Below are 26,491 nucleotides of genomic sequence, written 5' to 3' on the forward strand. Positions count from 1 at the left end.
GGGGGCACAAACGGAAAATACCACAAATTTTATTAAGGCCACGAGGCACACGTGATATTTTTACACAATAACGTGCAAAATTTGTAAGTGGCAAAAAATTAAAAAATCGAAAGGCGCAGGGCTAAATTTAGCTCAATTCCTCTCACTGCGAACCTTAAATCTGGTGATAAAAAATTAATAAACAACTCTTTGACGGAAAAAAAGAGCAAAAATTAACATGAGCATAGTTCTAAATCAGTACTGATGTTAGACCTGCAATTAGACATGCCTGAAATAGGGGTTCAGTTATTATCACACCCCACTGGTCTTTACTGAACCCCCCCCCCCCCCTTAGAAACTATGTATCGTTATATAGCACATTACTGTGTAGTAAATAGACCGTGCGAGATCGGGCGCAAAAGTTACTAAGCTTGGGGGGTGTAGAATAGATCCGGAATAGACTTGACGTTACTTTTGCGTAGGTATAATACACAGATATTTTGTTGATCATAATTATGTTTTTCTAGTTGGCCTCATTCAATAGGAAAAAGGACAGTTATTAAACCTCAGTAATGGCCAATATTCTGAGAAGTGAACTAACCGACATCACTTATGACGACAAAATATCGAAGAGAGTTTTTGGAATGGAAGATTCCAACCAGGACGTTAATCTAGCCAACAACGTCTTCATGCGAGAGATGAACAAAGCAGACATGGATTGTGCAGATGTCATTCTTAGAGATAAATCAGTGAATGTTTCAATTGATTGGGGGTTTGTGGTCACGTGGTATAAAGTCACCTCGTATCCTGGCAGTCTGGAAGCGCACAACAGTTTTCAGGTTTGATAAAGTGTAAAAACAAGATGGGGTCGGTAGTAGTTGTGTTGTGTCTTTCTTTACATACTACAGGGGTGACGAAAGCGTCTTCCGTAATTACTACAGGGGTATAAATATATAGCACAGAAAAACAAAAACAAAGAAGTTCTTTCAGAAAAAAACCGTGACAAAGTTTTGCACAATTTTTAGGCGTTTTTATGAAATTTCAACCCATCTCTCACCTGTGTTAACCTGGCTTTTCATCAATGTTAAGTTCGTTTTACGCCTATGTTCAATTCTTGATAAATAGGGAGAAAATTATTTGAGATCTGTCTATTGAGGGTTTATTGTTAATAAAGTTTGAATACTCAAAAACTGTGAAAAAATATCATAGCGAACCTAGAAAACTCAGAAAAATTTTAAGTTTCAGTGACAGCATGCTCTTCATCCGTATCCAATTGACCGACAACTGATCCACAATGACTCAATTTGCATTTTGTATTTTTGGGACTTCTTTGAGATTTGAAGAAGAAACCGCAGATACAATACTTTTCACAGATCACTGATAATATTTTAAAAATTTGATCACTTTTACATTACTGATGAAGTTTTTTCTTATATTTGTGTCATTCATTAACCGAAAACTAATATGAGTTGTTAGGAGCAGCTTTAGATAATTAGTCAGCTAATATTGAGTCACAATTTCATATAATTTAGATACCTTTTGGTTGCACTCTTTTTAAAATAATTTTGAAGTCAATTGGAAATCAAATTGAATGAGGCATAACAGGTAACAGAAAAAATAATCGCAATAGGATAGCATATGTAAATATTAGCTTCATGGTGCGAACGTCTATTTCTTAAATAAGAAAGAAACCAGTCTTTCCCGTGTTTTTTGTTGACTTGCCGTGCTTTAACTGCTTTTTTCAAAAATTGATTTTTACGACCTCTAATGAAAACTAACAAGTGAAATCATTTAGTGCTTGGCTGTGTAAATGTGTTTTTTGTTTCTGAAGCTTTTTGACTTGGAAAATATTTTTTTTGAAAAAATTGCCGATATTCTATTTCACCCAAACATAGTACTTTTTGGTGTTTTGCCTAATTTTTATTATTTATTGCAACCGTATTGAAAAGATGCTGTTCTGTGTGTATTCGAATAAAAACCAAAAACAATTTTTTAACGCAATGCATTTTAGTAAAAAAAAGACACTTCAGCTCCTAGGTTAGGTTAAAAAAGAACGCATCGCTATTTTTTTTGCTACTTACTAAAAACACAATAGGATTGGAACTATCGCCCATTTTTGCATTACTTAGCTAAACCTAGAGCACAGCTGTCTTCTCATCACAAATAATATTTGTTGCCAGGGTATTGAGGCATTCGGTGTTAAAAACTAAGTTCACGGCCCTACTTATTCACTTTTTCTTCAAATTTTTTAGCAACAGTCAAAGACTGCCATCATAATATTACTTTCATCAATTTTACCTATCTATATATCACATAGTGTCAAATGACTATATTTCACGCTTTCTGGTTGAGTTCTTCCTGGGTTTGCAGTCAATCGCGTTTTAATAAATAAATCATGCCATAAAATTTTACAATTCCTAGCGATTCCTACGAATCGAGTGTCGTACATTTTGGTGAAAATTTTTCCGGCAACTTTTTTGCGTTTATTTTTCACCGCAATGACATCAAATTTTCTACTCAAAATTGCTCAGCTTATGTTTTCAAGGCATAAATAGTCAGTTGAGTTTTTCAGAATCTAAATGAAACAAATGTTATTGCGCGTAAAATAACAATTGCCTTGATAGAAACTTTCCACATCTAAAACCGCAGTTTTTGAGAAAAATAACCACAAAGATTCTTCAATTTTTTTTCTGTTTCTTATGCAATATTTCTCAGCTGCAATTTTTAAACGTTTTAAAAATTTTTTGGCAGCACAATGCATATTACATGGTTAAATGAGTAATGCATGCTTAACGTATATCCAGCTACACTCTGGTGGGCTGAATTTCATATATGGTTATGGTTTGTCAAGCAACTAACTGCAAGTCGGTGGACGAGAAAATTCTATCCATAAGGTGATTGTCAATTCATACGCTGACCTTTTTTTGAGAATATACCCTGTTCCTAAAAAGAGCAAGATTCTATTTTGTTAGCGACCCACCAATTTAATAAGCGTTAACCTCTTTTTTTGTGAGTTATACTAAAATATAATTTATCCCCACAAATGGAAATGATCACTTTTCTTCAGAACTGCGTTTTAAAAAAGCTAAGATGACTCGCGCTGACCGCAGTGAAACTTTTTAGCAGTTCAAATAGCGCAAATCACAGAATTTTTAGGGGAAGCAAAACTTGAATTTTTAAATTAGATTAGCGACGAACTTAGGCGGACAATGTGTAAATATAGCGATTTCCAGTGCTTAAAATTTTTCACCACTAAATGCTGGAATTCTCACTGAAATTTAAACGTTTAGCACCTGCATCGCAAATTTCACATTTTTAAGCAATTTTTACCGTTGATTTGTGGAAGAAACAGTTAAAAAATACATTTTTCAATAAGATTCTTTGTTATACATCTCTTTATGGAATCTTGGTTGATCAGAAATCATTGGTTAATGTTCATCAGTTGAAATTATGAACAAATGAAATTTTCATCTGGACACTTTTTGAAGTTGTAACCAATACAACGGGGAATGTTGCATTACAACTCTCGTGATCAGCCTGATCTTGAAGGTTGATAGCTAAATGCGGTCTCAACGCTCATAGGATGAGACGACACGGTAATGAAATTATCTCGAATATTTTTATTGAAATTTAGAATATTAAATATAGAATATGATTATTTAGAATTTGAAATTATTGGTGTCATTGTTGACTAGATTTGGACTCAAAACTTCCCACTCTTTGTGTGAGTTTCTATCAACACAATTACGTATCTCATTGACCTCTCACTTATCTTGAATTCAGTTCCTCGAATAGCTGAGAACTTTTTTAATTGGCAGAGAGAGCCATTTTATGCATTTAGGGTGCGATTGCGTGTGACTTGCAATATACTTCGGGTGGAGATAATATGCAGAGGTGCTTTGTTGTGTTCGACTTTGGAGAGTTACAGTGGACTATCACAGAAGAGTCAACGACACACGCAATTAGCGGCTTCAATGGAGGAAACGGTTTGTAAATTTTTGAAAAATGGGGTATGTGGGGAGGTCGGCTGAAGATATTTAAACATTCGTTTTAAATTTGAAAACTACAAGATTTGATGATTGAAGTGTTTTTTATAATGTATCGCTCTTATCTTCTTCGGATGCGTAAACCAGTTTTGATATCCGGCTTGAGCAAATATCTTAAACTCTATATACCATTTAAATATAGTTTGCTGTTTACTTCACCTTATTTGCGGAGTAGATAAGTGTCGTAGGAGAAGATGTGTTTTTATAATTTTAATTTATTTTTTTTTAAAAAAAAGCAGGTGAGTTCCTTTGGCTGAAATTTGAAAATATGCCTTTGAAAAGAAAAGTTGCACTGGTTGGCCTAAAATTTCAGACAGCTATTTGTGTTTCTGCGCACTTGATGAAACCGCATGTCAAAATTTTCTGCGCTCTAGATGCACACTGAATATCGAAATTGTCTGATACCAAAGTATAGTGTTGCCACCGTTTCAGATGCACCCTCTTGCAATCATCTTGCATAATTTTTCTCGTTATCGGAAAAATTTTTCAATTCCTCATTTTTCGTGATCGCAAAATCTCTTCTTGTTACAATCGTAGTTAACTTTCGATCATTACAAAAAAGTGTTTGAAAAACTGATAAAGTAAGGGATCGTCTTTTTGAAATGGATGTCAAACTTCAGGTCGACGAAAAATTGCTGTGAATTAAAGTGACTGGCACTTGCTCCGAAAAATCATTTGTATGTACGAAAACTTGACTTTGAACGTTTTCGGAAAAGAACTAAATAAATACTTACCTTGAATTATACCCCAACAAAGAAGCAAAGTCTAAACTTGAAACCGTACTCAGATAATAAAGGCGAATAAATTTAAAATGATGGGAATGATTGAATTGAGTGAACCTTAACTCTGATAAAGTCTCTGTGATACGTCTACCGCCAAATTTTGACACACGTAATAGAGGATTAGAAACCCATATTAGGGACTTATGGTATCTAAACTATGAATGAAATTCCAAAAAGTTTTCACGAAAAGGAACTTTTTACGTAATGATTAGGAATCTTTGGTAAAATCGGGCTTAACAATCATATCCAAAAATAGATAAGCAGCATATATACGGATAAGCAGCATGTTCCGGCCAAATTGTGTAACAAAACCAATCTGAAAATAACTACAGAGTGGGGAAAGTCAAATTTACGGAGTCGACGATTGAGTTAACAAATCTCTGTCGCAATAAAGAAAATTGTGATAATTGCTCAAAATAGTGCATTCTGGTAACTACACTTTTCGTTAGTTCAACTATTTCGTTCTTTTAGACATGTTGGCCTAAGTTAGTAGAAATTCAGCCGGTATCTATTAAAATGAAACTATACGTTCTGCTTGGGATAAATAGAAAACTTAAATTTGTTGTTCTAAAAGAACCGAACCTAGTATTCATTAATTTAGGTATTTTTTAAACAATTGCAGTTTGCTTACAAATTAAAAACTAACAATTGTACAAATATAGGAACTTCAGATCACACCTTTAACGATGTGAACCAAATCCTTAGTTCTATCTCAATTTAACTGGATATATCTTATCCAAATGAAAAATAGTGATCTACCAATCGATAATTATGTTAGATTAGTAAACAAAACTGGAGGACAACACTGTGTTTGGCGACAACCACAAGACGATTGATTTCTGAGAGTTTTAACTGGCCAAACTCGTTCCATGAGACCGAATAGTGAAGCCACTCTGAGGGTAGGCCTGCCTGCTTGTTAAAGACTTGGCATGTTAGTTCAATTCATGTAGTATGGAATGGTGAACTAAGTAGACATTTAAAACAGCCTGCTGTGACCTGTGACCTAAAACACCTGATGGTTAACGTTTTAACGTTCTATCAAGTTAGTTGATACTCTTCTAGTTTTGTTGTGGAGTGAACAACGACGAGCTCTTCACGCCATCTGCTATCTTGTTTAGGTATATTGGTTGATCGATTAATTAGTTAATTCAATTTAGGAACTAGTATTATTGTCACTCTTAGAGTCACCGCTTTATTCCTTTTGGTAAGAACGTTTCTTGGGGACTATTATATCATATATCATAGAGAGGCGCTTCAAACTTATTCAACATTATTAATGTTTTTGGCAAGTTAACACAGTTTTATAACGCCTCAAAACATTTCCTTTAGTGATCGAACGAAGGGCTTGGTATGACCCGTAAGTCTAAAAAGAGCAGTAGGTTTTTGAAATTACTACCAACATTTTTTTTTGCTACATCCTGAAAATTCAAATTCTATATCATTCGTACAGCTATCGGCTGCCTCTTTTCAATATCAACTTGCCCACTCCGATTACTCTCCACTTTCTTATCAATTTTTATCTCTAAATTGCTACATGGTAATTTGGTACACGAAAGCTGCCACCAATATTCGACTTCTAAAGTTTATTTGTTTCCTCGTTTTATTTTTCGTCAGCGAAAAGACTAGGTTGCGATCAGTTGCACACAAAATGCAGGTAACTCGAGTTAATAAAAGACAAATCGATACTTCAGTAAACAAAAAACAAACCAATTTTTAAACAAATTGATTGTATATTCTTTTATAGAATATACCCCCATGGAAAATTGTTTTCTTCCGCGTGTTTAGAAAACATTTTTTTTTCAAAGCAGTATTTTTGATCTTTTGTTTACAAATAGTTTGCAATTCCATTTTTGCGCCTACGCTTGTGCAGTGCTGTTTGTGCTGTTTATTGCTGCTTCTGTCTGGTACCAAAATTTGAAAAGTGCTTTTTCGTGAAAGCCTCGAGGACTGATAACGTTTATTTTTTTCGCAGACAGTTTAGTGCGCATTTAAGTAATTTGAGGTCAATTTCGATTGAGCTATGAAATTTTCAAACTTTATCAATTTTTTGTGTAAACCCTGATTTTTAATTCAATTTTTCTTAGTTGGAAATTGATTTTTTCAACGGTTGTACAAAACGAGCACCCAGTGTTCACATATAGCAAAATTTTAATTACTTTTATTTTTTATAGAAACGATTTATATGGATTAGCTTTTGGGATTTTTATTTCTTAGAGCAGCTTATATTCTTCAATTTTAGCACAGATCTCTGCTATTATCAAAAACTGACTAATAACGATATCGTTTCAGCTAGTTAGTTGTTTAAAAATATTTTAATTTTTGACTTTAGGCTGCTCCAGAGTAGATTTTGGTTGCGTTACATAACGAAAGGAGACCTATTACATACCACATAACACAGAGGAATAAATTCCGTTGTTGTAATTCTGTAGCCAAGTAAAAAGATAGAAAAAATCCAATTAGCTAAATGATGATTTGGATAAAAAAAATTGCCGCCGGATTAAAAGATTGAATTTTAATTTTTCGTCTGCTCTTGTTGGAATTGTATTTTGATCAGCAAATACTTCCATAGCTATTACGTCGAGATTGTCCAAAAAGTTTTTTTGAAAAAAAATAAGTTGGCGTTTTTGTGGAAACGAGGGACAATATTTTGCCAGCATTTCTCATTTTTTCGCAATTAAAAACTAGTTCTGTATTGCCCGAATTCTGTTAGTAATTACTTGAAACCAAATTCGAAGACTTCGTCTTCTTAATCTTCAATATTCAAAAACTTCTTCTTAATCCACAAGTAGTATTGAGAAGATCATTTTTTAAATTGATCTCCAATTCTGCTCTCTTTCATTTCGGTCAGATCCAATTTATTTGACACTGCAACCGTGGACAAATGTGACAGGTGGAATTGAGTTACATGTATGCGTGCAAAACAGTGGCAAATCTTGTTACCGTTTTCCTGGTTTGCACAAAAACAGGACTATTGGGTATATCCATAACTCAAGCAAATTTGTTCAAATTTTGCTTAATATCACAAATTTCCAATTACTTGTAATGATTTAGAGTTATTTTGACAAAGCTCATAAATCTGTATGAAAAATTTTTAGGAAAGAGGCTGTCTCTCCTCTTCTCCAAGACTCCAGCAGTGCGCAACCTGTGGGCATATTCCAATGTTGGCATAGATGGTCTGTGGATGTACGAGTTACAAGAAACCGATTCAGCTCCAGCGGTGGAATTAGGACCAGTTCCACCTGACCTGATTGAATTGGAAGCGGTTTGTAATGGACCAATGGTGCCAAGTGTTGTCGATTCTGCCTTCGAACTCAATTTTAGAATCTCAGATTGCTACTTGCCACCAACAGAGATTTCCTACCAGCTGAAGCTCCAAGGTCAAGCTGGAACTGTTACTCAAAACTGCGATTACAATGTGACCACTCGCACCCTATCAACCAACGGGAAGGTAGCTCTTTTCAAACATAATGGACCGATGGTTGTACATATACTTGTAGACGGATTACCTCTTATAGGGGAGAAGTATATATTCGTTTATGCCACAGCACCCAATGGACTTCTGAAGGCAAGATATGACAAAGATGAAAATCAAGTGCAACTTTCTCTCGAAAACTGTCCGCCAAACGGTTCTTTTCGAAATCTCACTGTCACACTCGCAAGTAAGTTATTATTGTCAGATTTTGAACCTCGTTATCAGTGCATATTTTTTCCAAAGTGCAACAAGGAGGCTCGGTAATGTGCGTTCGCACACAATGTTTCGATCCTGCTCAACCACAATTTTGACTTAATTGTCCACCAAATAAGGAAGAGATAGATAACTCATAAAAATCCATTTTTGTTCGAAAATAGTTGTTTTTATCCATTTTAAAAATCGCTTTAGCACTAATCACTATAAAAATGAAGAAATTACTCATTAGAGGGCCGATGAAAACTGCCATTAAAGAGCGTAAATGACAAAACAAACAAAAAATCAAATAAAAGCAACAAGTATTACTTATGACAAAAACTCAGTACCTGTGCATTTAAATATAACTTAAAACAAGGCGGCTCGGTAATGTGCGATGGCACATAAGGTTCCGACCCCGCCGATCCACAATTTTGGCATAATTGTCTACCAAATGAGGAACAGATAGAAAAACCCAATAAATATTTTTTGCGAATCCCAAAAAAGTCCAAGTCTTTTTCAAAAAATTCTGTATGAACGATAAGATAGCCTCCAAAGCAAATAACTCAGTGGAGTAAAAATTGATGCATTAGATTGCTGTAATATGTCAATATTAAGAAAGCGAGTCAAGACGAACAGCAAAATCAAACAACAACAACAACAACAAACATTAATTACATCAAAAAATTTATGTCCCTCTTAAAAACTAAATTTAATAAAAAAAGTCAACATACTGTCAGATAAACCTAAAACTAAACAAAAATAACTTATAAATCACCAGAAAACATATGCGACCAGTCCATAAAAAGGTTTGGTAACAATTATACAAAAAAGAACAAAAACAGTAAAGTAAAAAAATTAACTTATTTTTTTGAAACAGTTAACAATAAATTAATTAAAAATATTATGAATCAATTAATATTACCACAAATATACGATTACTACTGTTTCTATAAAAGGGCATTAGGACCTGTCCTGATTCATTTTTTAAAGCGGCCAAAAAGAACAACAAAAAAACAAACAAAATTTCAATTGAAACTTGCCAGAAAACGCTGTCAAAACCGTCAAGCCGTATTTTGGCCCTCAAAAAATATTCGATTGCGCCTTCTTCAAACAGCTATAATGTATTACGTGGCCTTTCATTAGTAAGACTAAGTAACAAGTAGACAAAAAACGAAGTGCTAAAGTAATACTTTTAATTTTTTTTTTCGAAACAAAATTACATTCAATGTCATGAAAGGCATTAATTACAAAAAGAACTATTTAAATAGGGTCGTTTATTCATGAAAAAGAAGCCCTCGAGGCCTGCAATTATTTCTTGCATCTACAAAAAGAACGTCAAATATGACAAAAATCAAATTAATTTACTTTTTTTTTGTGAAAAACCGGTGTCGAAACCAGTAAGGTCATAACAAATTCTTTAAAAAAGATTTTGGGACACCAATCTTTTTTTCCCTTGACACCCATAATGTCATATTTGACCTATAATTAACTAACGAGATTAGGTAACAAAAAGAAACATAAAAAGAAAAAAATTGCGAAATAGAAAAGTTTTTTTTTTTAATTTTGGAAAACGATTGTTTTCAAAGTCATGAAATCCATCAGCTATCTACTAATATCAAAATATTGGTTTTCTATTTTTCCATGAAAAGCCAATGAAAGCTATCCCTATACAGGAAATTTCATACGACCGAAACGACAAAGTATAAATGAAAGTTAGAAAAAATTTAAATTGATTTCTTCAAGAAAGAGGCGTCGAGGCCGTTAAAACGATGATGCATATCTTTCACGATTTTAATATGTGCCTTATTTGAACGCTAATAATGTGACATGAGAACTGTGATAATGTGATAATGTGACAAAATTAGAAAACGTGAAAAAAAACTGGCAAATATCAAAACAAACAAAAATCAGAAATCTTGTAGTATCAAAGCCAGAAAACAATAACTTTAGGCTTAAAACTGCAACCGAGAATACATACTTAATCAGTAGAAAGAAGAAGCCTTCTTTTTTTTGCTGAAACTAAGCTGGAAGTTGAACAAATTAAGAAAAAATTAGAGGAAAATTTAATTAAGCCATTATTTATTGAAAAGTCAATTGTTTTTTAAAAAAAAGAAACGACCATAAACTTTCAAGTAAAAAACTAAATGCATTAGCTTCGAGCTGCTTAGTAAGCGAATTGATTGGACCTATCTCTCCTGAGCTTTGATTTGATATGTTCTGTTCTTTATTATTAAAAAAAGGTCTTTTTTTTAAAAAAAAGACCGACTGATTACAACCCGATTTTGTTTGGATTGTAACAGTCCAAGAATGGCCCAAAACTATCCCTGCTAATGCTTTTTGTCCGTTAGGAACAATTGATTTCTCGAATGTTGTAGATGTAGATAATTTGTTAGTTGAAAACTCAAAATAAAATCTGCATTTTTGATAATCAACGAGTAAAGTTAGCAAAAAAGGCAAAGTTTTAACTACAGAGCACCCTCAGCGGACTCTGAAGTAGAAATAGCCCCCCTCTGAGTCTACAAGGATTGTATGAGTGTTGTTTGGGGGTGTACTGTCGGCAAATTTAATCAAAGTGGACTAAAGTAGCTCATTTCGTGCTGTTTTGATGAAAAAGGCTGAATTGTGAGACATTTAGCCAAAATTTTTGACCACAAAAATTAAATCAAAATGATCAACAATGCTTTTTGTCCTTAAAAATGAAATGAACGACACCATTCTTAACATTTTTAAATAATTTTAGCAAATCATGCTGTTTTTTGATGAAAAAGGCTAAATTTTGAAATGTTTATCCAGATTTTTTGACCAAAAAAATTATATTAAAACAATCAACAATGCTTGTTCGTCTTCAAAAATAAAATAAACGACACTATTTTTAAAAATTATAGCAAATTTTAGCAAAACTGACGAAAATTTAGGCAAAAATTCCCAAAAATGTGAATAAAAACAACGTGAATTCACTCTACTTTTCTCAGAAGTTTAAACCTCGATAACACCCTGTAGAAAACGAAAATTAAAAAAATCTTCTTAATTCCAAATTCTAGGCTGAACGAGCTTTCTAATGATACCAGTCTCAACTCTCTACGATGAATATATCGATCGGCGAAAATTCATGGAACAAAAAAACCCAGTTTAGTATATAGTTCCTCCCCCCTCAAGAGGGTCGGAGCAAAAAGGTCAAATATCGTCAGATAAAAAGCTATTAACTGATAAATAGATAAATAGCTATGAACTGAAATCATTCAATGGCTTTATTTTACACGTTCAAACAAAATCATTGAGATGTGTAGTTATTGAGAATCGCATACGATTACACGAAGAACATCAAAAATCAATAATCAAATTACAAGACAAAAATCAAACTGCAGGACAATATTAAAAAAGTCATCACAATTTTGCGCGTTGGGGAAAATCAAAATCTATTCACTAAAATTACTGAATTTAATCATTTGCACGTTCATTCAACGATTTTAATGTGACATGCCAATTATCAATATTGTGTCATTAACGTGACGATCTAACAAGACACCAAAAAGAACCTCAAAATTGGAAAATGTCAAATTTTAAAAAAATATAACACTTATTATTAACACAAAAAAAACAGTTAATTAAATAGTAAAACAGCAATTAAGACAGCATCAGAGTTAATTTGAAAAAAAATTCAATCTCTCCCATTGATCATACTACGCTAAAAGGATGTAGAAATCAGAATGAAAATGGCAAATCTAACAAAAACACCTTCAAATTTGTTTTATCTTAAAAACCATAAGACACTATAACCATAAGTTTTGGAATATAAAATGGCAAATAGTTTAATTTGTAAGCGCTTAGGAATCTAATTGTACGTTTCATTATTGACATCGATTTAAAAGTCTTCAAATCAACACTGATTACATGGAGAAGTCAAAATTGCACTAACAATTTTATGCGAACGGTGTTGAAGCCACAAAACCAGATGATTTTTGCTTGTAATGCTAAGTATCTTAATGCTAAGTATTAATAGTGCTAACATATAAAACATATGGCAAAGGTTTTTTCAGAAAAATATATGCTGTGCCCCCTTACAATCTGCATATTTTATGAAAAAAACCCACAACTGGGCCAAAATTAGTATTTCTCTTGCTGCTTCCCCTATAAAAACAAAAAAGTGTACGAAACGTTGCCGAAATAGCTAATTTGACCAAAAAGTTCAATCAAGTTATCTTAAAAAAATATTATGTATCAACTGAAAGCATAAGGCAGTTTCTTTAGCATTTTGCTAGATGTCAAGTAAGACTTTTGATTGAGTGCGCATACCCATAAGACTACAAAAAGCACCAAATGCCAGCAAATCTCAAGAAATCTCTAAAAAGGCTTGAGAACATTTTGTCTGTATTTTACTAATATAACGGAAAGTTTTCTCATCGAAACAATATATCAGACCTTACCGAAACAAAAAAATTTTGCCTATCAATTGAACCTTCAAGTGAAAAAAAATTGTTCTAGAAACTGGTAGAAAAAATGCAAAGGAAAATTCCAAGAGGAACAGACATAAAATTTAATCCGAATTCTTTTCCATTCCAAAACTCAACGATGAGACTAAAACTGACCTTGTTATCACTGTGCGGCTGTTAAAAACGCAATTTCTCTAAAACTTTGCGAAATATGTTTGTTTGACAAACGAAAATCTTTTTACAGCAAAAATAAACTTCGCGTTTTTTAAATTTTAGCAAAAGACCGCAAAATTGTTTTTTCCAGAAAACTTTCATAGGAACTGGAGGTACAAATGGCCACTATCATCTGAGTAAGGCAAGAGTATGTCAGCATTTTTTATGTCTGCACCACTGGGGAAACTTGACAAAGTTGGCCAAATAGGCATATTTGATGCCATTTTTTATGAAAAAAAGAAAAAAGTGCTGAAATTTTTGCCAAAACCGTTGCTTCAGACATTTCGCCAATTCTTTGCGTTTTTGTGTTTTTTCCCCAAATCTATGTTTCCACCATTCTTTTTCGTTTGAATTTCTACGCTTGGCAGGCTTTGTAATGAACCACTCACAGTTCTGTTCGATTAATATATCAATCGGCCAGAATTGACTGAACAAGAAAAGGCCCAATTAAGTATATAGTTTCTCCCCCACTAAATCGGGTTGGAACAATAAGCCATCAGTTCATCTTCTTTCTTCTCAACATTTCGTTTTCTAATAAGGAATTTGTATGTAGGAAACAACTTATGTTTTGGGGCAATCTCAATTTTAACAAAACTACTGCCAATAGAACAATAGAATTTGAATTGTTGTAGAAATATGCATTAAAAAAACCCAATATTGTGGGACGATTATTGACAAACCGCTATGTCACCCAAGCTGCTAATTTTTCCGGCCCCACTTGTGGGGGGAGGAACTATATACTCAAATGTGTTTTTTTTTTGTTCAGTCAATTTTGGCCGATCGATATATTCATCGCAGAGAAATGTGAGTGGTATCATTAAAAAGCTGGTCCAGCGTAGAATTCAAAATAAAAAAAGAATTTTTCGATTTTCGCTTTTTTCGAGGAGTTATCGAGGATTGAAGTTTTGTGTGAACACGGGGTATTTGTTCACTTTTAGGGTGATTTTTCTTCAAATTAAGATATTTTTTTTTATAAAAAATAGTATTTCAAACTTAAATTTCTTGCCAAAAATGAATCAATTTTGGGTATCTAATAGACTAAAAGCCATAAAAGAGACCAGTTCTGGTCTCATAGGGAGCTTCAATATCAAAAAATTTCGAAATTTCGAGAGCTCTTTTTTTTAAAACTTTTTAAAGCTTTTTTTGCTTTTTTAAGTCACCCAGAGACAGGTCACTTTTCATATCGAGGTTCCCTTAGTGACAAACTTGCTTTACAGTCAAATGAGGCCCAATGAACAAAATAAAATCGTTTTCAAGGAATTGCTAAAGTTTTTTTTAAATTCGACTCTGAGTTTTCGTAATTTTAAATGAAATATTGACTTTCGTTATGAGGTTTCACTAATTTTTTGGAGTCCTATGGCATAGACTCATTGACTAACAGTGCATTGTATTCCATAATGAGATTTATGTGAGCATATCTAGTGCATTAAGTGGACAGCTAATGGCTGTTATGCCTTTCAAAATAAATTTTCGAAAAAAATTTCAACATTAACAAATCGAAAACTTATTTTCGTGAACTCTCAGCCAGTCTCAGGATTGACAGATCCACCTTCCTTCCTACTGCAAAAAAATTAATTTGGTTGGTGGTTTTATATTCTAACTATTGGGTATATGACCTCAATGCCACAAGATATTGAAAAAAAAATTAAAATTTTTGGATATTTTCGCATTATTGGTTCCTTTTGAAATATTATCACATTATCCAAATATTGATAGCTCCCATTGCTTTCCAGAAGACGTTCAATGGATCATAGATAAAGTTTTCAAAGAAGAGTGTATGAATTAAATGGCTTCGACATTTTCTTCTCGCATTTTTGTACTGAATTTTTGGATTTTGCCTGTATTTGTTGTTGTTTTCATAGACATAAGACTTATTGCGATGTGTTAATGATTAAATATGCATGACAAACATTCTTGTCCTCCCGTTGAGGCATAACGGAGCGAATTTATTGACTTCCGTTGAAAGCTATTGAAATTAATGGCTGTTGAGACTTTAAAAACAATTCTCCGAAAAAATTTTTTGAACATTAACTTCTCATTAACTTCTCATTAACTTGTCATAAAATTGACATCTCCTATTGGCTTCCAGGAGACGTTTAATCGATCAAAGATAAATTTTTCAGAGAAAAGCTTATGGTTTCAATTGGCTTCGATCTTTTCTTCTCGCACTTTTCCACTGAATTTTTGGTTTTTGCATGATTTTGTTTTGTTTTCATAGTCATAAGACTTGTTGTTATGTCTTATTGGTCTCCTATGCCATCGTGTTATTTCTGAGCGTAGTTTTTGACCTCCGTTAAAATCTTTTGAGTTTAATTGCTGTTAACACTTTAAAAATGTTTTTCGAAAATTTTTTTGAAGATTAACCGATCCTTATCTTTTTTCGTGCACTGTTAGTCAGTCTTAGTACTTACAAGATCTCTTTTTTATTATATTGCAGCTAAATTTAGTCTCGTTAGCGTTTCCATCTTCTAACTATTAATTTTAAAGCTTCAATGACTCGAGTTTTCATATTTTTTTTAAACTTTCGGGTACTTTTTCTTATTTTTGGATTCCTTTGAAGTCTTATCACAGTATCTTATTACTGACAGTTCCCATTGGTTAAGGGAAGACGTTCAACGGATCATAGACTAAACTTTCAGAGAAGAGCTTATGATTTAAGTGGCTTCGAGACTTTCCTCTGGCACTCTTTTACTGAATTTTTGGTTTTTGCGTTTTTGTTGTTGTTTTCATAGTCTTAAGACTTATTGTGGTCTCTTTTTGATCATCTATGCATGACAAACATCTTTCTCCTAACATCGCGTTTTTTCTGAGCGTAACTATTGACACTATTATCAGATTATCCAAACACTGATAGCTACCATTGCCTTCCAGAAGACGTTCAATGGATCAGAGATAAACTTTTCAATGAAGATTGTATGGATTAAATGGCTTCGACACTTTCTTCTCGCATTTTTGTACTGAATTTTTGGATTTTGCCTGTATTTGTTGTTGTTTTCATAGACATAAGACTTATTGCGATGTGTTAATGATTAAATATGCATGACAAACATTCTTGTCCTCCCGTTAAGGCATAACGGAGCGAATTTATTGACTTCCGTTGAAAGCTATTGAAATTAATGGCTGTTGAGACTTTAAAAACAATTCTCCGAAAAAATTTTTTGAACATTAACTTCTCATTAACTTCTCATTAACTTGTCATAAAATTGACATCTCCTATTGGCTTCCAGGAGACGTTTAATCGATCAAAGATAAATTTTTCAGAGAAAAACTTATGGTTTCAATTGGCTTCGATCTTTTCTTCTCGCACTTCTCCACTGAATTTTTGGTTTTTGCATGATTTTGTTTTGTTTTCATAGTCATAAGACTTGTTGTTATGTCTTATTGGTCTCCTATGCCATCGTGTTATTTCTGAGCGTAGTTTTTGACCTCCGTTAAAATCTTTTGAGTTTCATTGCTGTTAACACTTTAAAAATGTTTTTCGAAAATTTTTTTGAAGATTAACCGATCCTTATCTTTTTTCGTGCACTGTTAGTCAGTCTTAGTACTTACAGGATCTCTTTTTTATTATATTGCAGCTAAATTTAGTCTCGTTAGCGTTTCCATCTTCTAACTATTAATTTTAAAGCTTCAATGACTCGAGTTTTCATATTTTTTTTAAACTTTCGGGTACTTTTTCTTATTTTTGGTTTCTTTTGAAGTCTTATCACAGTATCTTATTACTGACAGTTCCCATTGGTTAAGGGAAGACGTTCAACGGACCATAGACTAAACTTTCAGAGAAGAGCTTATGATTTAAGTGGCTTCGAGACTTTCCTCTGGCACTCTTTTACTGAATTTTTGGTTTTTGCGTTTTTGTTGTTGTTTTCATAGTCTTAAGACTTATTGTGGTCTCTTTTTGATCATCTATGCATGACAAACATCTTTCTCCTAACATCGCGTTTTTTCTGAGCGTAACTATTGACACTATTATCAGATTATCCAAACACTGATAGCTACCATTGCCTTCCAGAAGACGTTCAATGGATCAGAGATAAAGTTTTCAATGAAGAGTGTATGGATTAAATGGCTTCGACACTTTCTTCTCGCATTTTTGTACTGAATTTTTTGTTTTGCCTGTATTTGTTGTTGTTTTCATAGAAATAAGAATTATTGCGATGTGTTAATGATTAAATATTCATGAAAAACTTTCTTGTCCTCCCGTTGAGGCTTAACGGAGCGAATTTATTGACTTCCGTTGAAAGCTATTGAATTTAATGGCTGTTAAGACTTTAAAAACAATTCTCCGAAAAAATTTTTTGAACTTTACCTTCTCATTAACTTCTGATTAACTTGTCATAAAATTGACATCTCCTATTGACTTCCAGGAGACGTTCAATTGATCAAAGATAAATTTTTCAGAGAAAAGCTTATGGTTTCAATTGGCTTCGATCTTTTCTTCTCGCACTTCTCTACTGAATTTTTGGTTTTTGCTTGATTTTATTTTGTTTTCATAGTCATAAGACTTGTTGTTATGTCTTATTGGTCTCCTATGCAAGACAAATATTCCCATACTGCTATTGAAGCATATATAAACCTATTTAATGACTTCCGTGAAAATTTATTGAATTTAATGTCTGTCAAGAATTTATAAATAATTTTTCGAAAATTTTTTTGAACATAAACCAATCTTAAAGTTTTCGTCAACTGTTAGTCAGTCTCAGTGTTGACAGAGCCCACTTGCTTTCTGCTAAAAGTAAATAGGTTCATTGAAGGTTTTATATTCTAACTACTAATTATATGCCTTCAATAACACAAGAATTCAAAAAATTTTTTTGAAATTTTTTCTTGATTTTTTTGGTATTATTGGTTACTTTTGAACTCTTATCACATTATCCAAATATTATACACCTTATCCAAATATTATTATAATCCAATTGGCTTGGAAAAGAAATTCAGTGGATCACAGATCAAGTTTTTAGAGAAAAGCCAATGGTTTAAATGGCTTCGAAATTTTGTTCTCGCACTTTTCTACTGAATTTTGGTTTTCGCCTGTTTTTGTTGTTGTATTCAAGGCCTTAAGACTTATTGTGATCTCATATTGATTATCTACGCAAGAAAAAAAATCTTTTGCCTGCTATCGTGTTATTTCTTAGCGTAGTTATTGACCTCCGTTAAAATCTTTTGAGTTTAATTGCTGTTAACACTTTAAAAATGTTTTTCGAAAATTTTTTTGAAGATTAACCGATCCTTATCTTTTTTCGTGCACTGTTAGTCAGTTTTAGTACTTACAGGATCTCTTTTTTATTATATTGCAGCTAAATTTAGTCTGGTTAGCGTTTCCATCTTCTAACTATTAGTTTTAAAGCTTCAATGCCTCGAGTTTTCATATTTTTTATTAAATTTTCGGGTACTTTTTCTTATTTTTGGATTCCTTTGAAGTCTTATCACAGTATCTTATTACTGACAGTTCCCATTGGTTAAGGGAAGACGTTCAAGGGATCATAGACTAAACTTTCAGAGAAGAGCTTATGATTTAAGTGGCTTCGAGACTTTCCTCTGGCACTCTTTTACTGAATTTTTGGTTTTTGCGTTTTTGTTGTTGTTTTCATAGTCTTAAGACTTATCGTGGTCTCTTTTTGATCATCTATGCATGACAAACATCTTTCTCCTAACATCGCGTTTTTTCTGAGCGTGACTATTGACCTCCGTTAAAAGCTTTTGAGGTTAATGGCTGTTAAGACTTTAAAAATAGTTTTTCGAGATTTTTTTGGAACATTAACCAATCCTTAACTCATTTTTCTTGAACTGTCAGCCAGCCTTAGTACTTTTTGTATCTTTTTTTTCTAATGCGGCCAAAACTATTCTGGTTAGCGGTTTTATCTTTTGAGTTTTAGTTTTAAAACTTCATTGCCACTAGTTTTCACATTTTTTTTGTTTTTCGGGTACTTTTTCTTAGTTTTGGGTCCTTTTGAAGTCTTATCACATTATCTTATTACTGATAGTTCCCGTTGGTTAAAGTAAGACTTTCAACGGATCTTATTTAAAGATTTCACATTAGAACTTGATGATTTAAATTGCTTCGACACTTACTTCTGGCACTTTTTTACTGAATTTTTGGTTGTTGCCTGTCTTTGTTGTTGTTTTCAGCTTCAGTAACATGTTGTAAGGTCTCTATGACCAAATATGAGTGGCCAACAAACTTGTTGTTCCATGGAGGCATAATTTAGCGTATTTAGTGGATTCCGTATAAAGGTAATGAAATTAATGGCGTTGATACTACGAGTTTTCTCAAAAAATTCGTGGTTCTAATGTATATGTTCATGTTTGATTTTTTAAACTATACTGATAGAAAAGAAGAATCCCATTGCTTTTAAAAAAATAATTGAACATAGAAAAGTTTTTAGTGAAAAGTTCATTTTTTAATGCCTTCGACACTTTTCTCGCTCAATTTTTCTCTTGAAATTGCTGTTTTTGCCTGTTTTTGTTCTTTAGGTAGTCGTACATTGCTGACAAGTCTCTTAGGCTTGTAATTGAGGATGTAATTATTGACTTTACCCAAATCAGTTAGTCAGTTTATAGACTTTATTCTTAAAGTTTTTTGTGATATACATTTTCAAACATTTTTCAAACTTTTCAGTTTTTGGTGTTCTTTTTGTCAAATTTTAACTTATTTTCATCAATGAGAGGTCACATCCAATTTATTGTATTCCAAAAAAAACATATCTACTGATATTATTTGTCACCGATGCTTTGTTTGTTGGACAATATGCGTTTTTATAAACATTTTTTTGAGTGGTCATTTTTAGCGCTTCTGTTTCTCTTCTTTCAGAACAATCCCGTAGTAACATATCACAATGGTTTACAAGTGTGGTCCATATAAACTTATATAATCTCTCATTGTAATTCTTCAAGCTGAATTAGTAGAAATAAGAATTGAATTAAAAATGGATAATATTCAGATAATAGCTATTGATTTTAATGGTAGCAATAACCGTTTCTAATTTTTTAGGTTTTTCTTTAGTTCGTTTCTAAGGCTTAAATTACCCAGACATAGGGCCTTTTGGTTTTGTAGTAACTTTTGGTAATTTATCACGGATTTTTTAGTTAAAGCTAATGATTTTTAAGACTTGAAATTTCTGGGTTTAAAAACATTGCTTAAATTTTGAATTTCGCCTCATTGACCGTTCTCTTTGTTGACTTGTAACATAGTCTCATTAAGAAAACTTTCCGTCCGCTGTATAATTAGGAGAATTTAAGTTTGAGTATTTAGGGTTTCATCTGACTGCATTTTGACGTTGTTACTATGTGCTTTTAAATTTAGATATTCAGTTTTTGCCGTGAAGTTTTTGTTTTTGCTCATTTTCTGATTGGTTTTTTGTCTCGTAGTCTTTTTAAGGTCAGATCTCATTGGCGCTGTAATAAAGCATGGCATTATGTAATTCAATTAGTAGATAGGCTGTGTAACGATTGTTTTAAACTCAAACATCTATTTTTGTTATTTCTTCACTTGGTTGACAATTAAGTCAAAAATGTAGATGAGCTCGGGTCGGAACATCATGTGCAAACGCACATTAACGAGCCGTCTTGTTTTTTTAAAATTTTCAATCTGAAGTTGAAGCTTTTCCATTTGCCCCACAGTTACAAAATGCAACTGCATAATAAGTCGCTATAAAAAATATGAAACGTGTGCCGCGGAGATGAAATTAACGTGCACCCTCTTAGCGGGCGCGGAAATGGAAAAATATCTCGACTTAGACTTAAATCATTATCTATTTGCGGCACCTCTTGTCATTTTTATGCCGCAATCACGGTTAAAAATTTGAATTTTTCCGCTTGTGAGCCCTCCCACTTACTAAGTGCATGTTATTTGCACCCCTCCCCCTCAGCGCAGGTGACTTTTGTGCATTATGATTTCCTATGTTTTGGCGCGTGCTCTGTAACTAGGTTTGCATGATGTACCTACCGGGGAGTCGTAATGACTTTTTGTCTTTGTAATGTAAACAGTGTAGATGTTTTTATGCTGACAGACGGCACTGTCATTGACGAAGACAATCAACTCCTGGATCCGGATATCTTGAACTACACATACTCGCTCGATTTTAGTTTCAGTGATCACCGATATGAGATCTACTTCTCCATTAAAGGTGAGACCCAAAACACTTGATAGGTACTCAGGACTAGGTCCAAGAAACCAAGCCAGTTTTGGCCAGACATTTGGGTAAAAGACGGTGGGTTCAGGCAATGCAGACCAAAAACTATTTTTATTGGCCAATTACAACGGCAGACTTTATGACCGACCATCCGGGGATGAGGTCCGCGACCCAAGACAGGTATCGGCCAGACCGACTTGAGTAGCGGACAGGGGGGTGCGGTGCGACCCAACTTAATGGTCTGGAAAATTTTTTGGTTGCGCCTTCCCTCTGGCCAATAGCAATTTTTGGCCTGGTCAATACCCACATTTCGCTCTGTTCATTCTGGCCAATACCCACATTTCCGTCTTTTCGGTCTGAGAGCCGGTGCCTAATGTTTAAATGCGCGCCGAATCGGCTGTTTTTCAAAATAACACTCGATCATTAGTAACCAACGCCTATATCTAGGTGATTATACAGACTACTTCGTCAATTTAGTTTCTGAAATTCCTACCATGGGCCATACAGGTGCCATACTATACCCACTTGTTTTATAACAAGGGATTTATTTTGGAAAGAACATAAATTCTCCGAAAATTACGACTAATCAATTTGACAACGCTTAGTGGTCTGAGGGGATACAGAAACAGATAAATTGACATGGACGAATAGAGTTGTCGCCGAGAATGTGCATCCTGATGAGTAGCGAAATTTGGGAGAAAAACTGCAAAAATTATTTATCAGTTCGGCCGTCGAAGGCACATTGCTCCCTTGTAATTCTTTCCAGATACCTGCTTTTTAATAAATGAATGGAAAAATTGCAATTATGTTCAAAAGGAACTAAGCAGGTGTATGCAATGATGCCTGAGAGTAATGCTGCAGCATCATTACTGGCAAAATTGGAATCAAAACTCCTTAATATTTTTTTTAAAATTGGGCCATAGAAGCTATATTAATAGCAAAGTAGCTTCCATGGCAGCATTGATAAAGATCTGTTTTGGGTACAGCATTGTTTTCTGTTTCGGATAACTGTGCAACCTAAAAAAGACGTTGAGTCAAAAACTGCCGAATTTTGATGATTTTGTCCGAGGAAATCAAAAGAAGACGTGCTGCTGTAACAAAAAACAACTAAACCAATCTGGCCAATTTGATATGACTAATGTTTTTATATTTTCATATATTTTTTGGAGGCTCTTCAATTAACAAAACAGTATGTAAACATTCTGAAACGGAACTTTCTCTGAAGCAAAAAAGGTTTAAGCTCCCCAAAAACAAAGACCAAGGCGTCAGACATTTGAGTGACAGCTCTGCCCAAGGTTGCTGACGTCAGCTCTGTAGTCCTGATTCTTGTTAGATCTGTCAAAAAATGGTTTTTTTTCTAGTCAAAAAAGCCTCAAAAACATTTCCTCCCCGACATAATCGTGATTTTTGTAATACCACCTTGCTATGAGCGAGAGAAAAACTATTAAACGCAAAAAAATGTGTCTAGACTAGAAGTTTCAAAAAAAGTTAGGCAAGTAAATCCACACTGTTGAAAGGAGCATTTCTAAATCTTACAAACAGATCATAAAGTAAAAATTATAATTGATTTTTGAAATGTAAAAAACGCAAAAGGGCTTTCTGAATATTGAGGGAAAAACAAACGAAACTGATGGTCTAAGTGAACTTAGCAACTTATCACTAACTGGTCAAAGAAATTTGCCTAGCTAAAATTGAAAACGTTTTGTGAGAATAAAAAAACTTTTTTTGAAAGATCAGCAGTCTAAAAAACGTAGTCTTATTTCTCAGTTTGAAAAACATAAATCAAACGAAACCCACTGTCAACGCTTTTTGTTCTTCATTGCCCAGCAATTGAACATAGTTTTCTTGCAGTCAAACCCTGCAACCTAAAAAAAGACATTGTTTCAAAAACTACCAAATGGAAACTAGGAAATTTGATGATTTTGTCCAAGGAAATCAAAAAGCAAAAAACAGCTATAGCAATCAGGCCAATTTGATATGACTAATGTTTTATGTTTTCATACATATTTTACGCAGCTTTCGATAAATTCTAAAACCGAAAACAAATACACTCAGAGGAAAATGTTAAGCTAATTTTTAGGAATTGTCAACACCCCTCATCTGCTGCTTCACTTAAAACGTGACTAGTAACTGTACTTTTTGGAGCAGATACAGACGACTGGTAAGAAATAGGATACGTTTTTCCAGAACAATTCTTTGAGCGCTACAAAAAATTAATCATCCAGCTTTCCATAGCTGAAACCCGTGTCCCGAAAGTTGTTGGCTACCTGAACCACTGAAAATCAATAATTCAATTTCATGTTTCTGTTGATGCTACAAGGGTAGTTGCTTTTTTTTCAAACGATTGATATCAAAGCAAACAAACGAAAAGTTTTGATACTTATGGGAAAACAAAGTTGCTATCATTAAGCCAATCGGTGTCAAAAATTATAATTACAACGCGCAATATTATAGGTTTAACTACTTCAACACATCACAAACAAAATCACACTCCCAATTTTTGGATCTACTTAAGATCTCACATTAAGTCGTCCTTGACGGATTACCCACACTTTATTGTGCTGATGACATTTTTTTTAAAAACTCTTTTTTTCCTTCAATCTTTTTTCTGCTTTAATTATTTTTCATTATATAGTAACAAGAATTTTGTTTTGGCCACCACAACCCATTTTTTTTGTTATTTTTCACTTTACGTCCGGTTTTCTTAGAAGAATTCTATTGCTATATTACCAAATTCGAAATAACTTGAATTACATATACTGTTGATAAAATTAGTTTATAATTTTTAGTATATGATATCTAAAAGAGCAGCTGCAAATTTACATTTTACTGCAACATGCCAATTTTTTGATGAGTTGTGTTTTTTATCTAATTATTTTAAAATATTTTAATTATATAATAGCTGGAAATCAAAGGTTTTGTATTGATTTTCTTTTTCTAATGTCAGTTTCGATTGCTACGTTTTGAACTGCAATCTTTATTGGTTTCATACCAGTATAAATATTGATAGTTTTATCTATCCAAATGGCGTAGAAAATTTCAAATTCAGTATGAAGAAAAAAACAGAGTTGCATTTTGATTCTTCACTGTCTCCAAAAAACATTGAAAATGTTTTGATTAAAAAATGCAAAAATCATACCAAAAACTTTGACGAAAAAAATATGTCTACGTTCTATGAGGAAACCTGCTGCTAGTGCAGCTATTGTTGAATTTTTAAATTACGTTTTCAATTTTTTTGAGCAATCCCTCCGCAAATTTTTTTAAATCGAAAAGTGATAAAAGCGAACTCAAAAAGTTGATAAAGTGGCGACATTCAGTATGAGTAGTAATTTTTCTTAGGTTTCCGAAACAATTTGCAGCGTAATATTTTGATTTAAATTTTAGCAGTCTCCTTTGCGATATATAAATTAGTTAAAAACTGGTACAAATAAGCAGGCATACACAATATTTTTTTCCAAATTAGTTGAGAGCTAAATGATTGCGTGAGAGGAAGATAATTTGTTGGAAAATTATGAAAATAAGAGTTTGCAAAACTTGAGGGAGGTACAAACTGCACTTTTCTGCTGCTTCCTTTTTCATTTTTCAACAGGAAAAAGATGTCGACACTTCTTCAAATGAAGATTAACAATGATCTGGTCACCGCGGCTGGGTTTTGAGGCAATTTGATAGGATTCTAGGGTTTTTGTTTTCTGCTAATTTTCATTGTTTAACATTAAAACTATTCAGCTAAAAATTTTAACCTCATCTCTGTGGAGACAAATATATAATTTGCGTCAGTTTCTTTCAAATGAGTTAAAAAGCTTATATTTTGCCAAATGATTTCCATTTCAAAGGCGCTAATGGGTTAATCACTAAAGGTTTGAGTTTTTGAATTTGATTTGCTCTTTTTGAGTAGAAATTTTGAATCCAAATTTTCATAGGGGAATGTGTTCAGCGCGTTGAGCGAAAAAAAATGGTCAAACATTACAAGTCAGCTCCTCTATTAAAAAGTGAACCATTTGACCCATTTTACAATTTAATTCTACAAAAAGTATCTTGATAGATGTAAAAAGGGCACTTCAATGCGGGATAGGGCGACGAAAGAAAGATTATATTAATTAGATTTTATACAATGTTGTAGCATTGGTTACCAAATTGTACAAATAAGCGCAATATTTATTAAAGGCAGTTTACCTTTTTAATAATATTGTACTAATTTTGTGGAGTTTAGCGACAAAGGGCAAAGACATAGTTCGAACTGCGTATTAGTATAATCGTTTTTGTCACCATGTGCAATTTAGGTGTGAACAGCTGTGAGTCGGACCCAATATTTGTTGACACACAGAAATCACAAGACTCAAAAGTGTTGAAAAACTGTTCACAGTTTGACCTTGAAGAAAGTCGTAACGATTACTCGAATTGTGAAATGATGTTAACAAAATGGTACCCATGTCCTCAAGTGCCAAGAAACTTCGACCTCACAAATCAGGAATCCATCAGTCTGGTCACGGATGCGGACTGGGCAAAATTGGAAGTTTCCAGAGGAATGTCGGGGTGGGAATACGACATATGTTGTGATAATGGCACTAACCCTGAACAAAGAGACCAGCTGTTCAGAATAGGGTACTGCTGGAAGAGCAATTGTGAACATAAAAGGTCACAAGCAGGCGTTTCTCCTGCTTTTTGCATTCGGTCGCCTAGACTTGCTTGTTCAGCTTTAATCGATTCTGTTTCCCAGAATAGAATGGTTTCTAATCAGTGTTGCTACAATGCGGCAGACGGTTTTCTAGTTCATGAGAACACAAATGGCTTTATTCCGTTTATGAACTCTGGGAGTATGCAACAAGAAGTGAATTCGATGACAAACTTGATCAAACACTACAAATCGGAATTATCTCCGTTCAATCTATGCTGTTTTCGGAATTCACCTTTTGCAGTACCGCCTATCTGTATTACACACTTCAAGAAACACAGACCCACCATAGTTGGGGAGTACTGGCCTCGAAATGTCATTCTGAACAGGGGAGATCCACATTTGAGCACAATTGACGGGCTATTCTACCCCTTTATGGGCATTGGTGTTTACACGATGCTTATAACACAGAATGGTAAGAAACTTAATTTTCTTTCCTTTCAACCTTGAAAAAACGTAGTCGATCATTGGTAAAGATTTATGATTGTTTGCAAATTTCAGAAAACTAAACACACGCTCAAGCATGCACACACGCACAAATACACGACACACACACACAAACACGAACACACA

The 26,491-nt window shown here is 33.5% G+C and overlaps 1 protein-coding gene across 2 annotated transcripts in view; it reads left to right on the forward strand.

Moving 5' to 3' along the window:
- The first annotated feature begins 536 nt into the window (after window positions 1-536).
- Window positions 537-26,491, forward strand: part of LOC142342426 (defecation cycle abnormal dec-7-like) — a 42,648-nt gene continuing 16,693 nt past the window's right edge. Inside the window, exons 1-5 of one of the 2 annotated variants that reach the window (XM_075393747.1) lie at window positions 537-818; window positions 3,821-3,965; window positions 7,903-8,466; window positions 21,106-21,240; window positions 25,527-26,333. In XM_075393747.1, coding sequence (XP_075249862.1) covers window positions 552-818; window positions 3,821-3,965; window positions 7,903-8,466; window positions 21,106-21,240; window positions 25,527-26,333 — 1,918 coding nt within the window. In that variant the 5' untranslated portion in view covers window positions 537-551. The remainder of the gene's footprint in view (window positions 819-3,820; window positions 3,966-7,902; window positions 8,467-21,105; window positions 21,241-25,526; window positions 26,334-26,491) is intronic. The other variant, XM_075393748.1, reaches the window with a different exon arrangement.

This window comes from Convolutriloba macropyga, chromosome 7, assembly GCF_964194025.1.
Source record: "Convolutriloba macropyga chromosome 7, txConMacr16.3, whole genome shotgun sequence".
NCBI classification, from domain to species: domain Eukaryota; kingdom Metazoa; phylum Xenacoelomorpha; order Acoela; family Convolutidae; genus Convolutriloba; species Convolutriloba macropyga.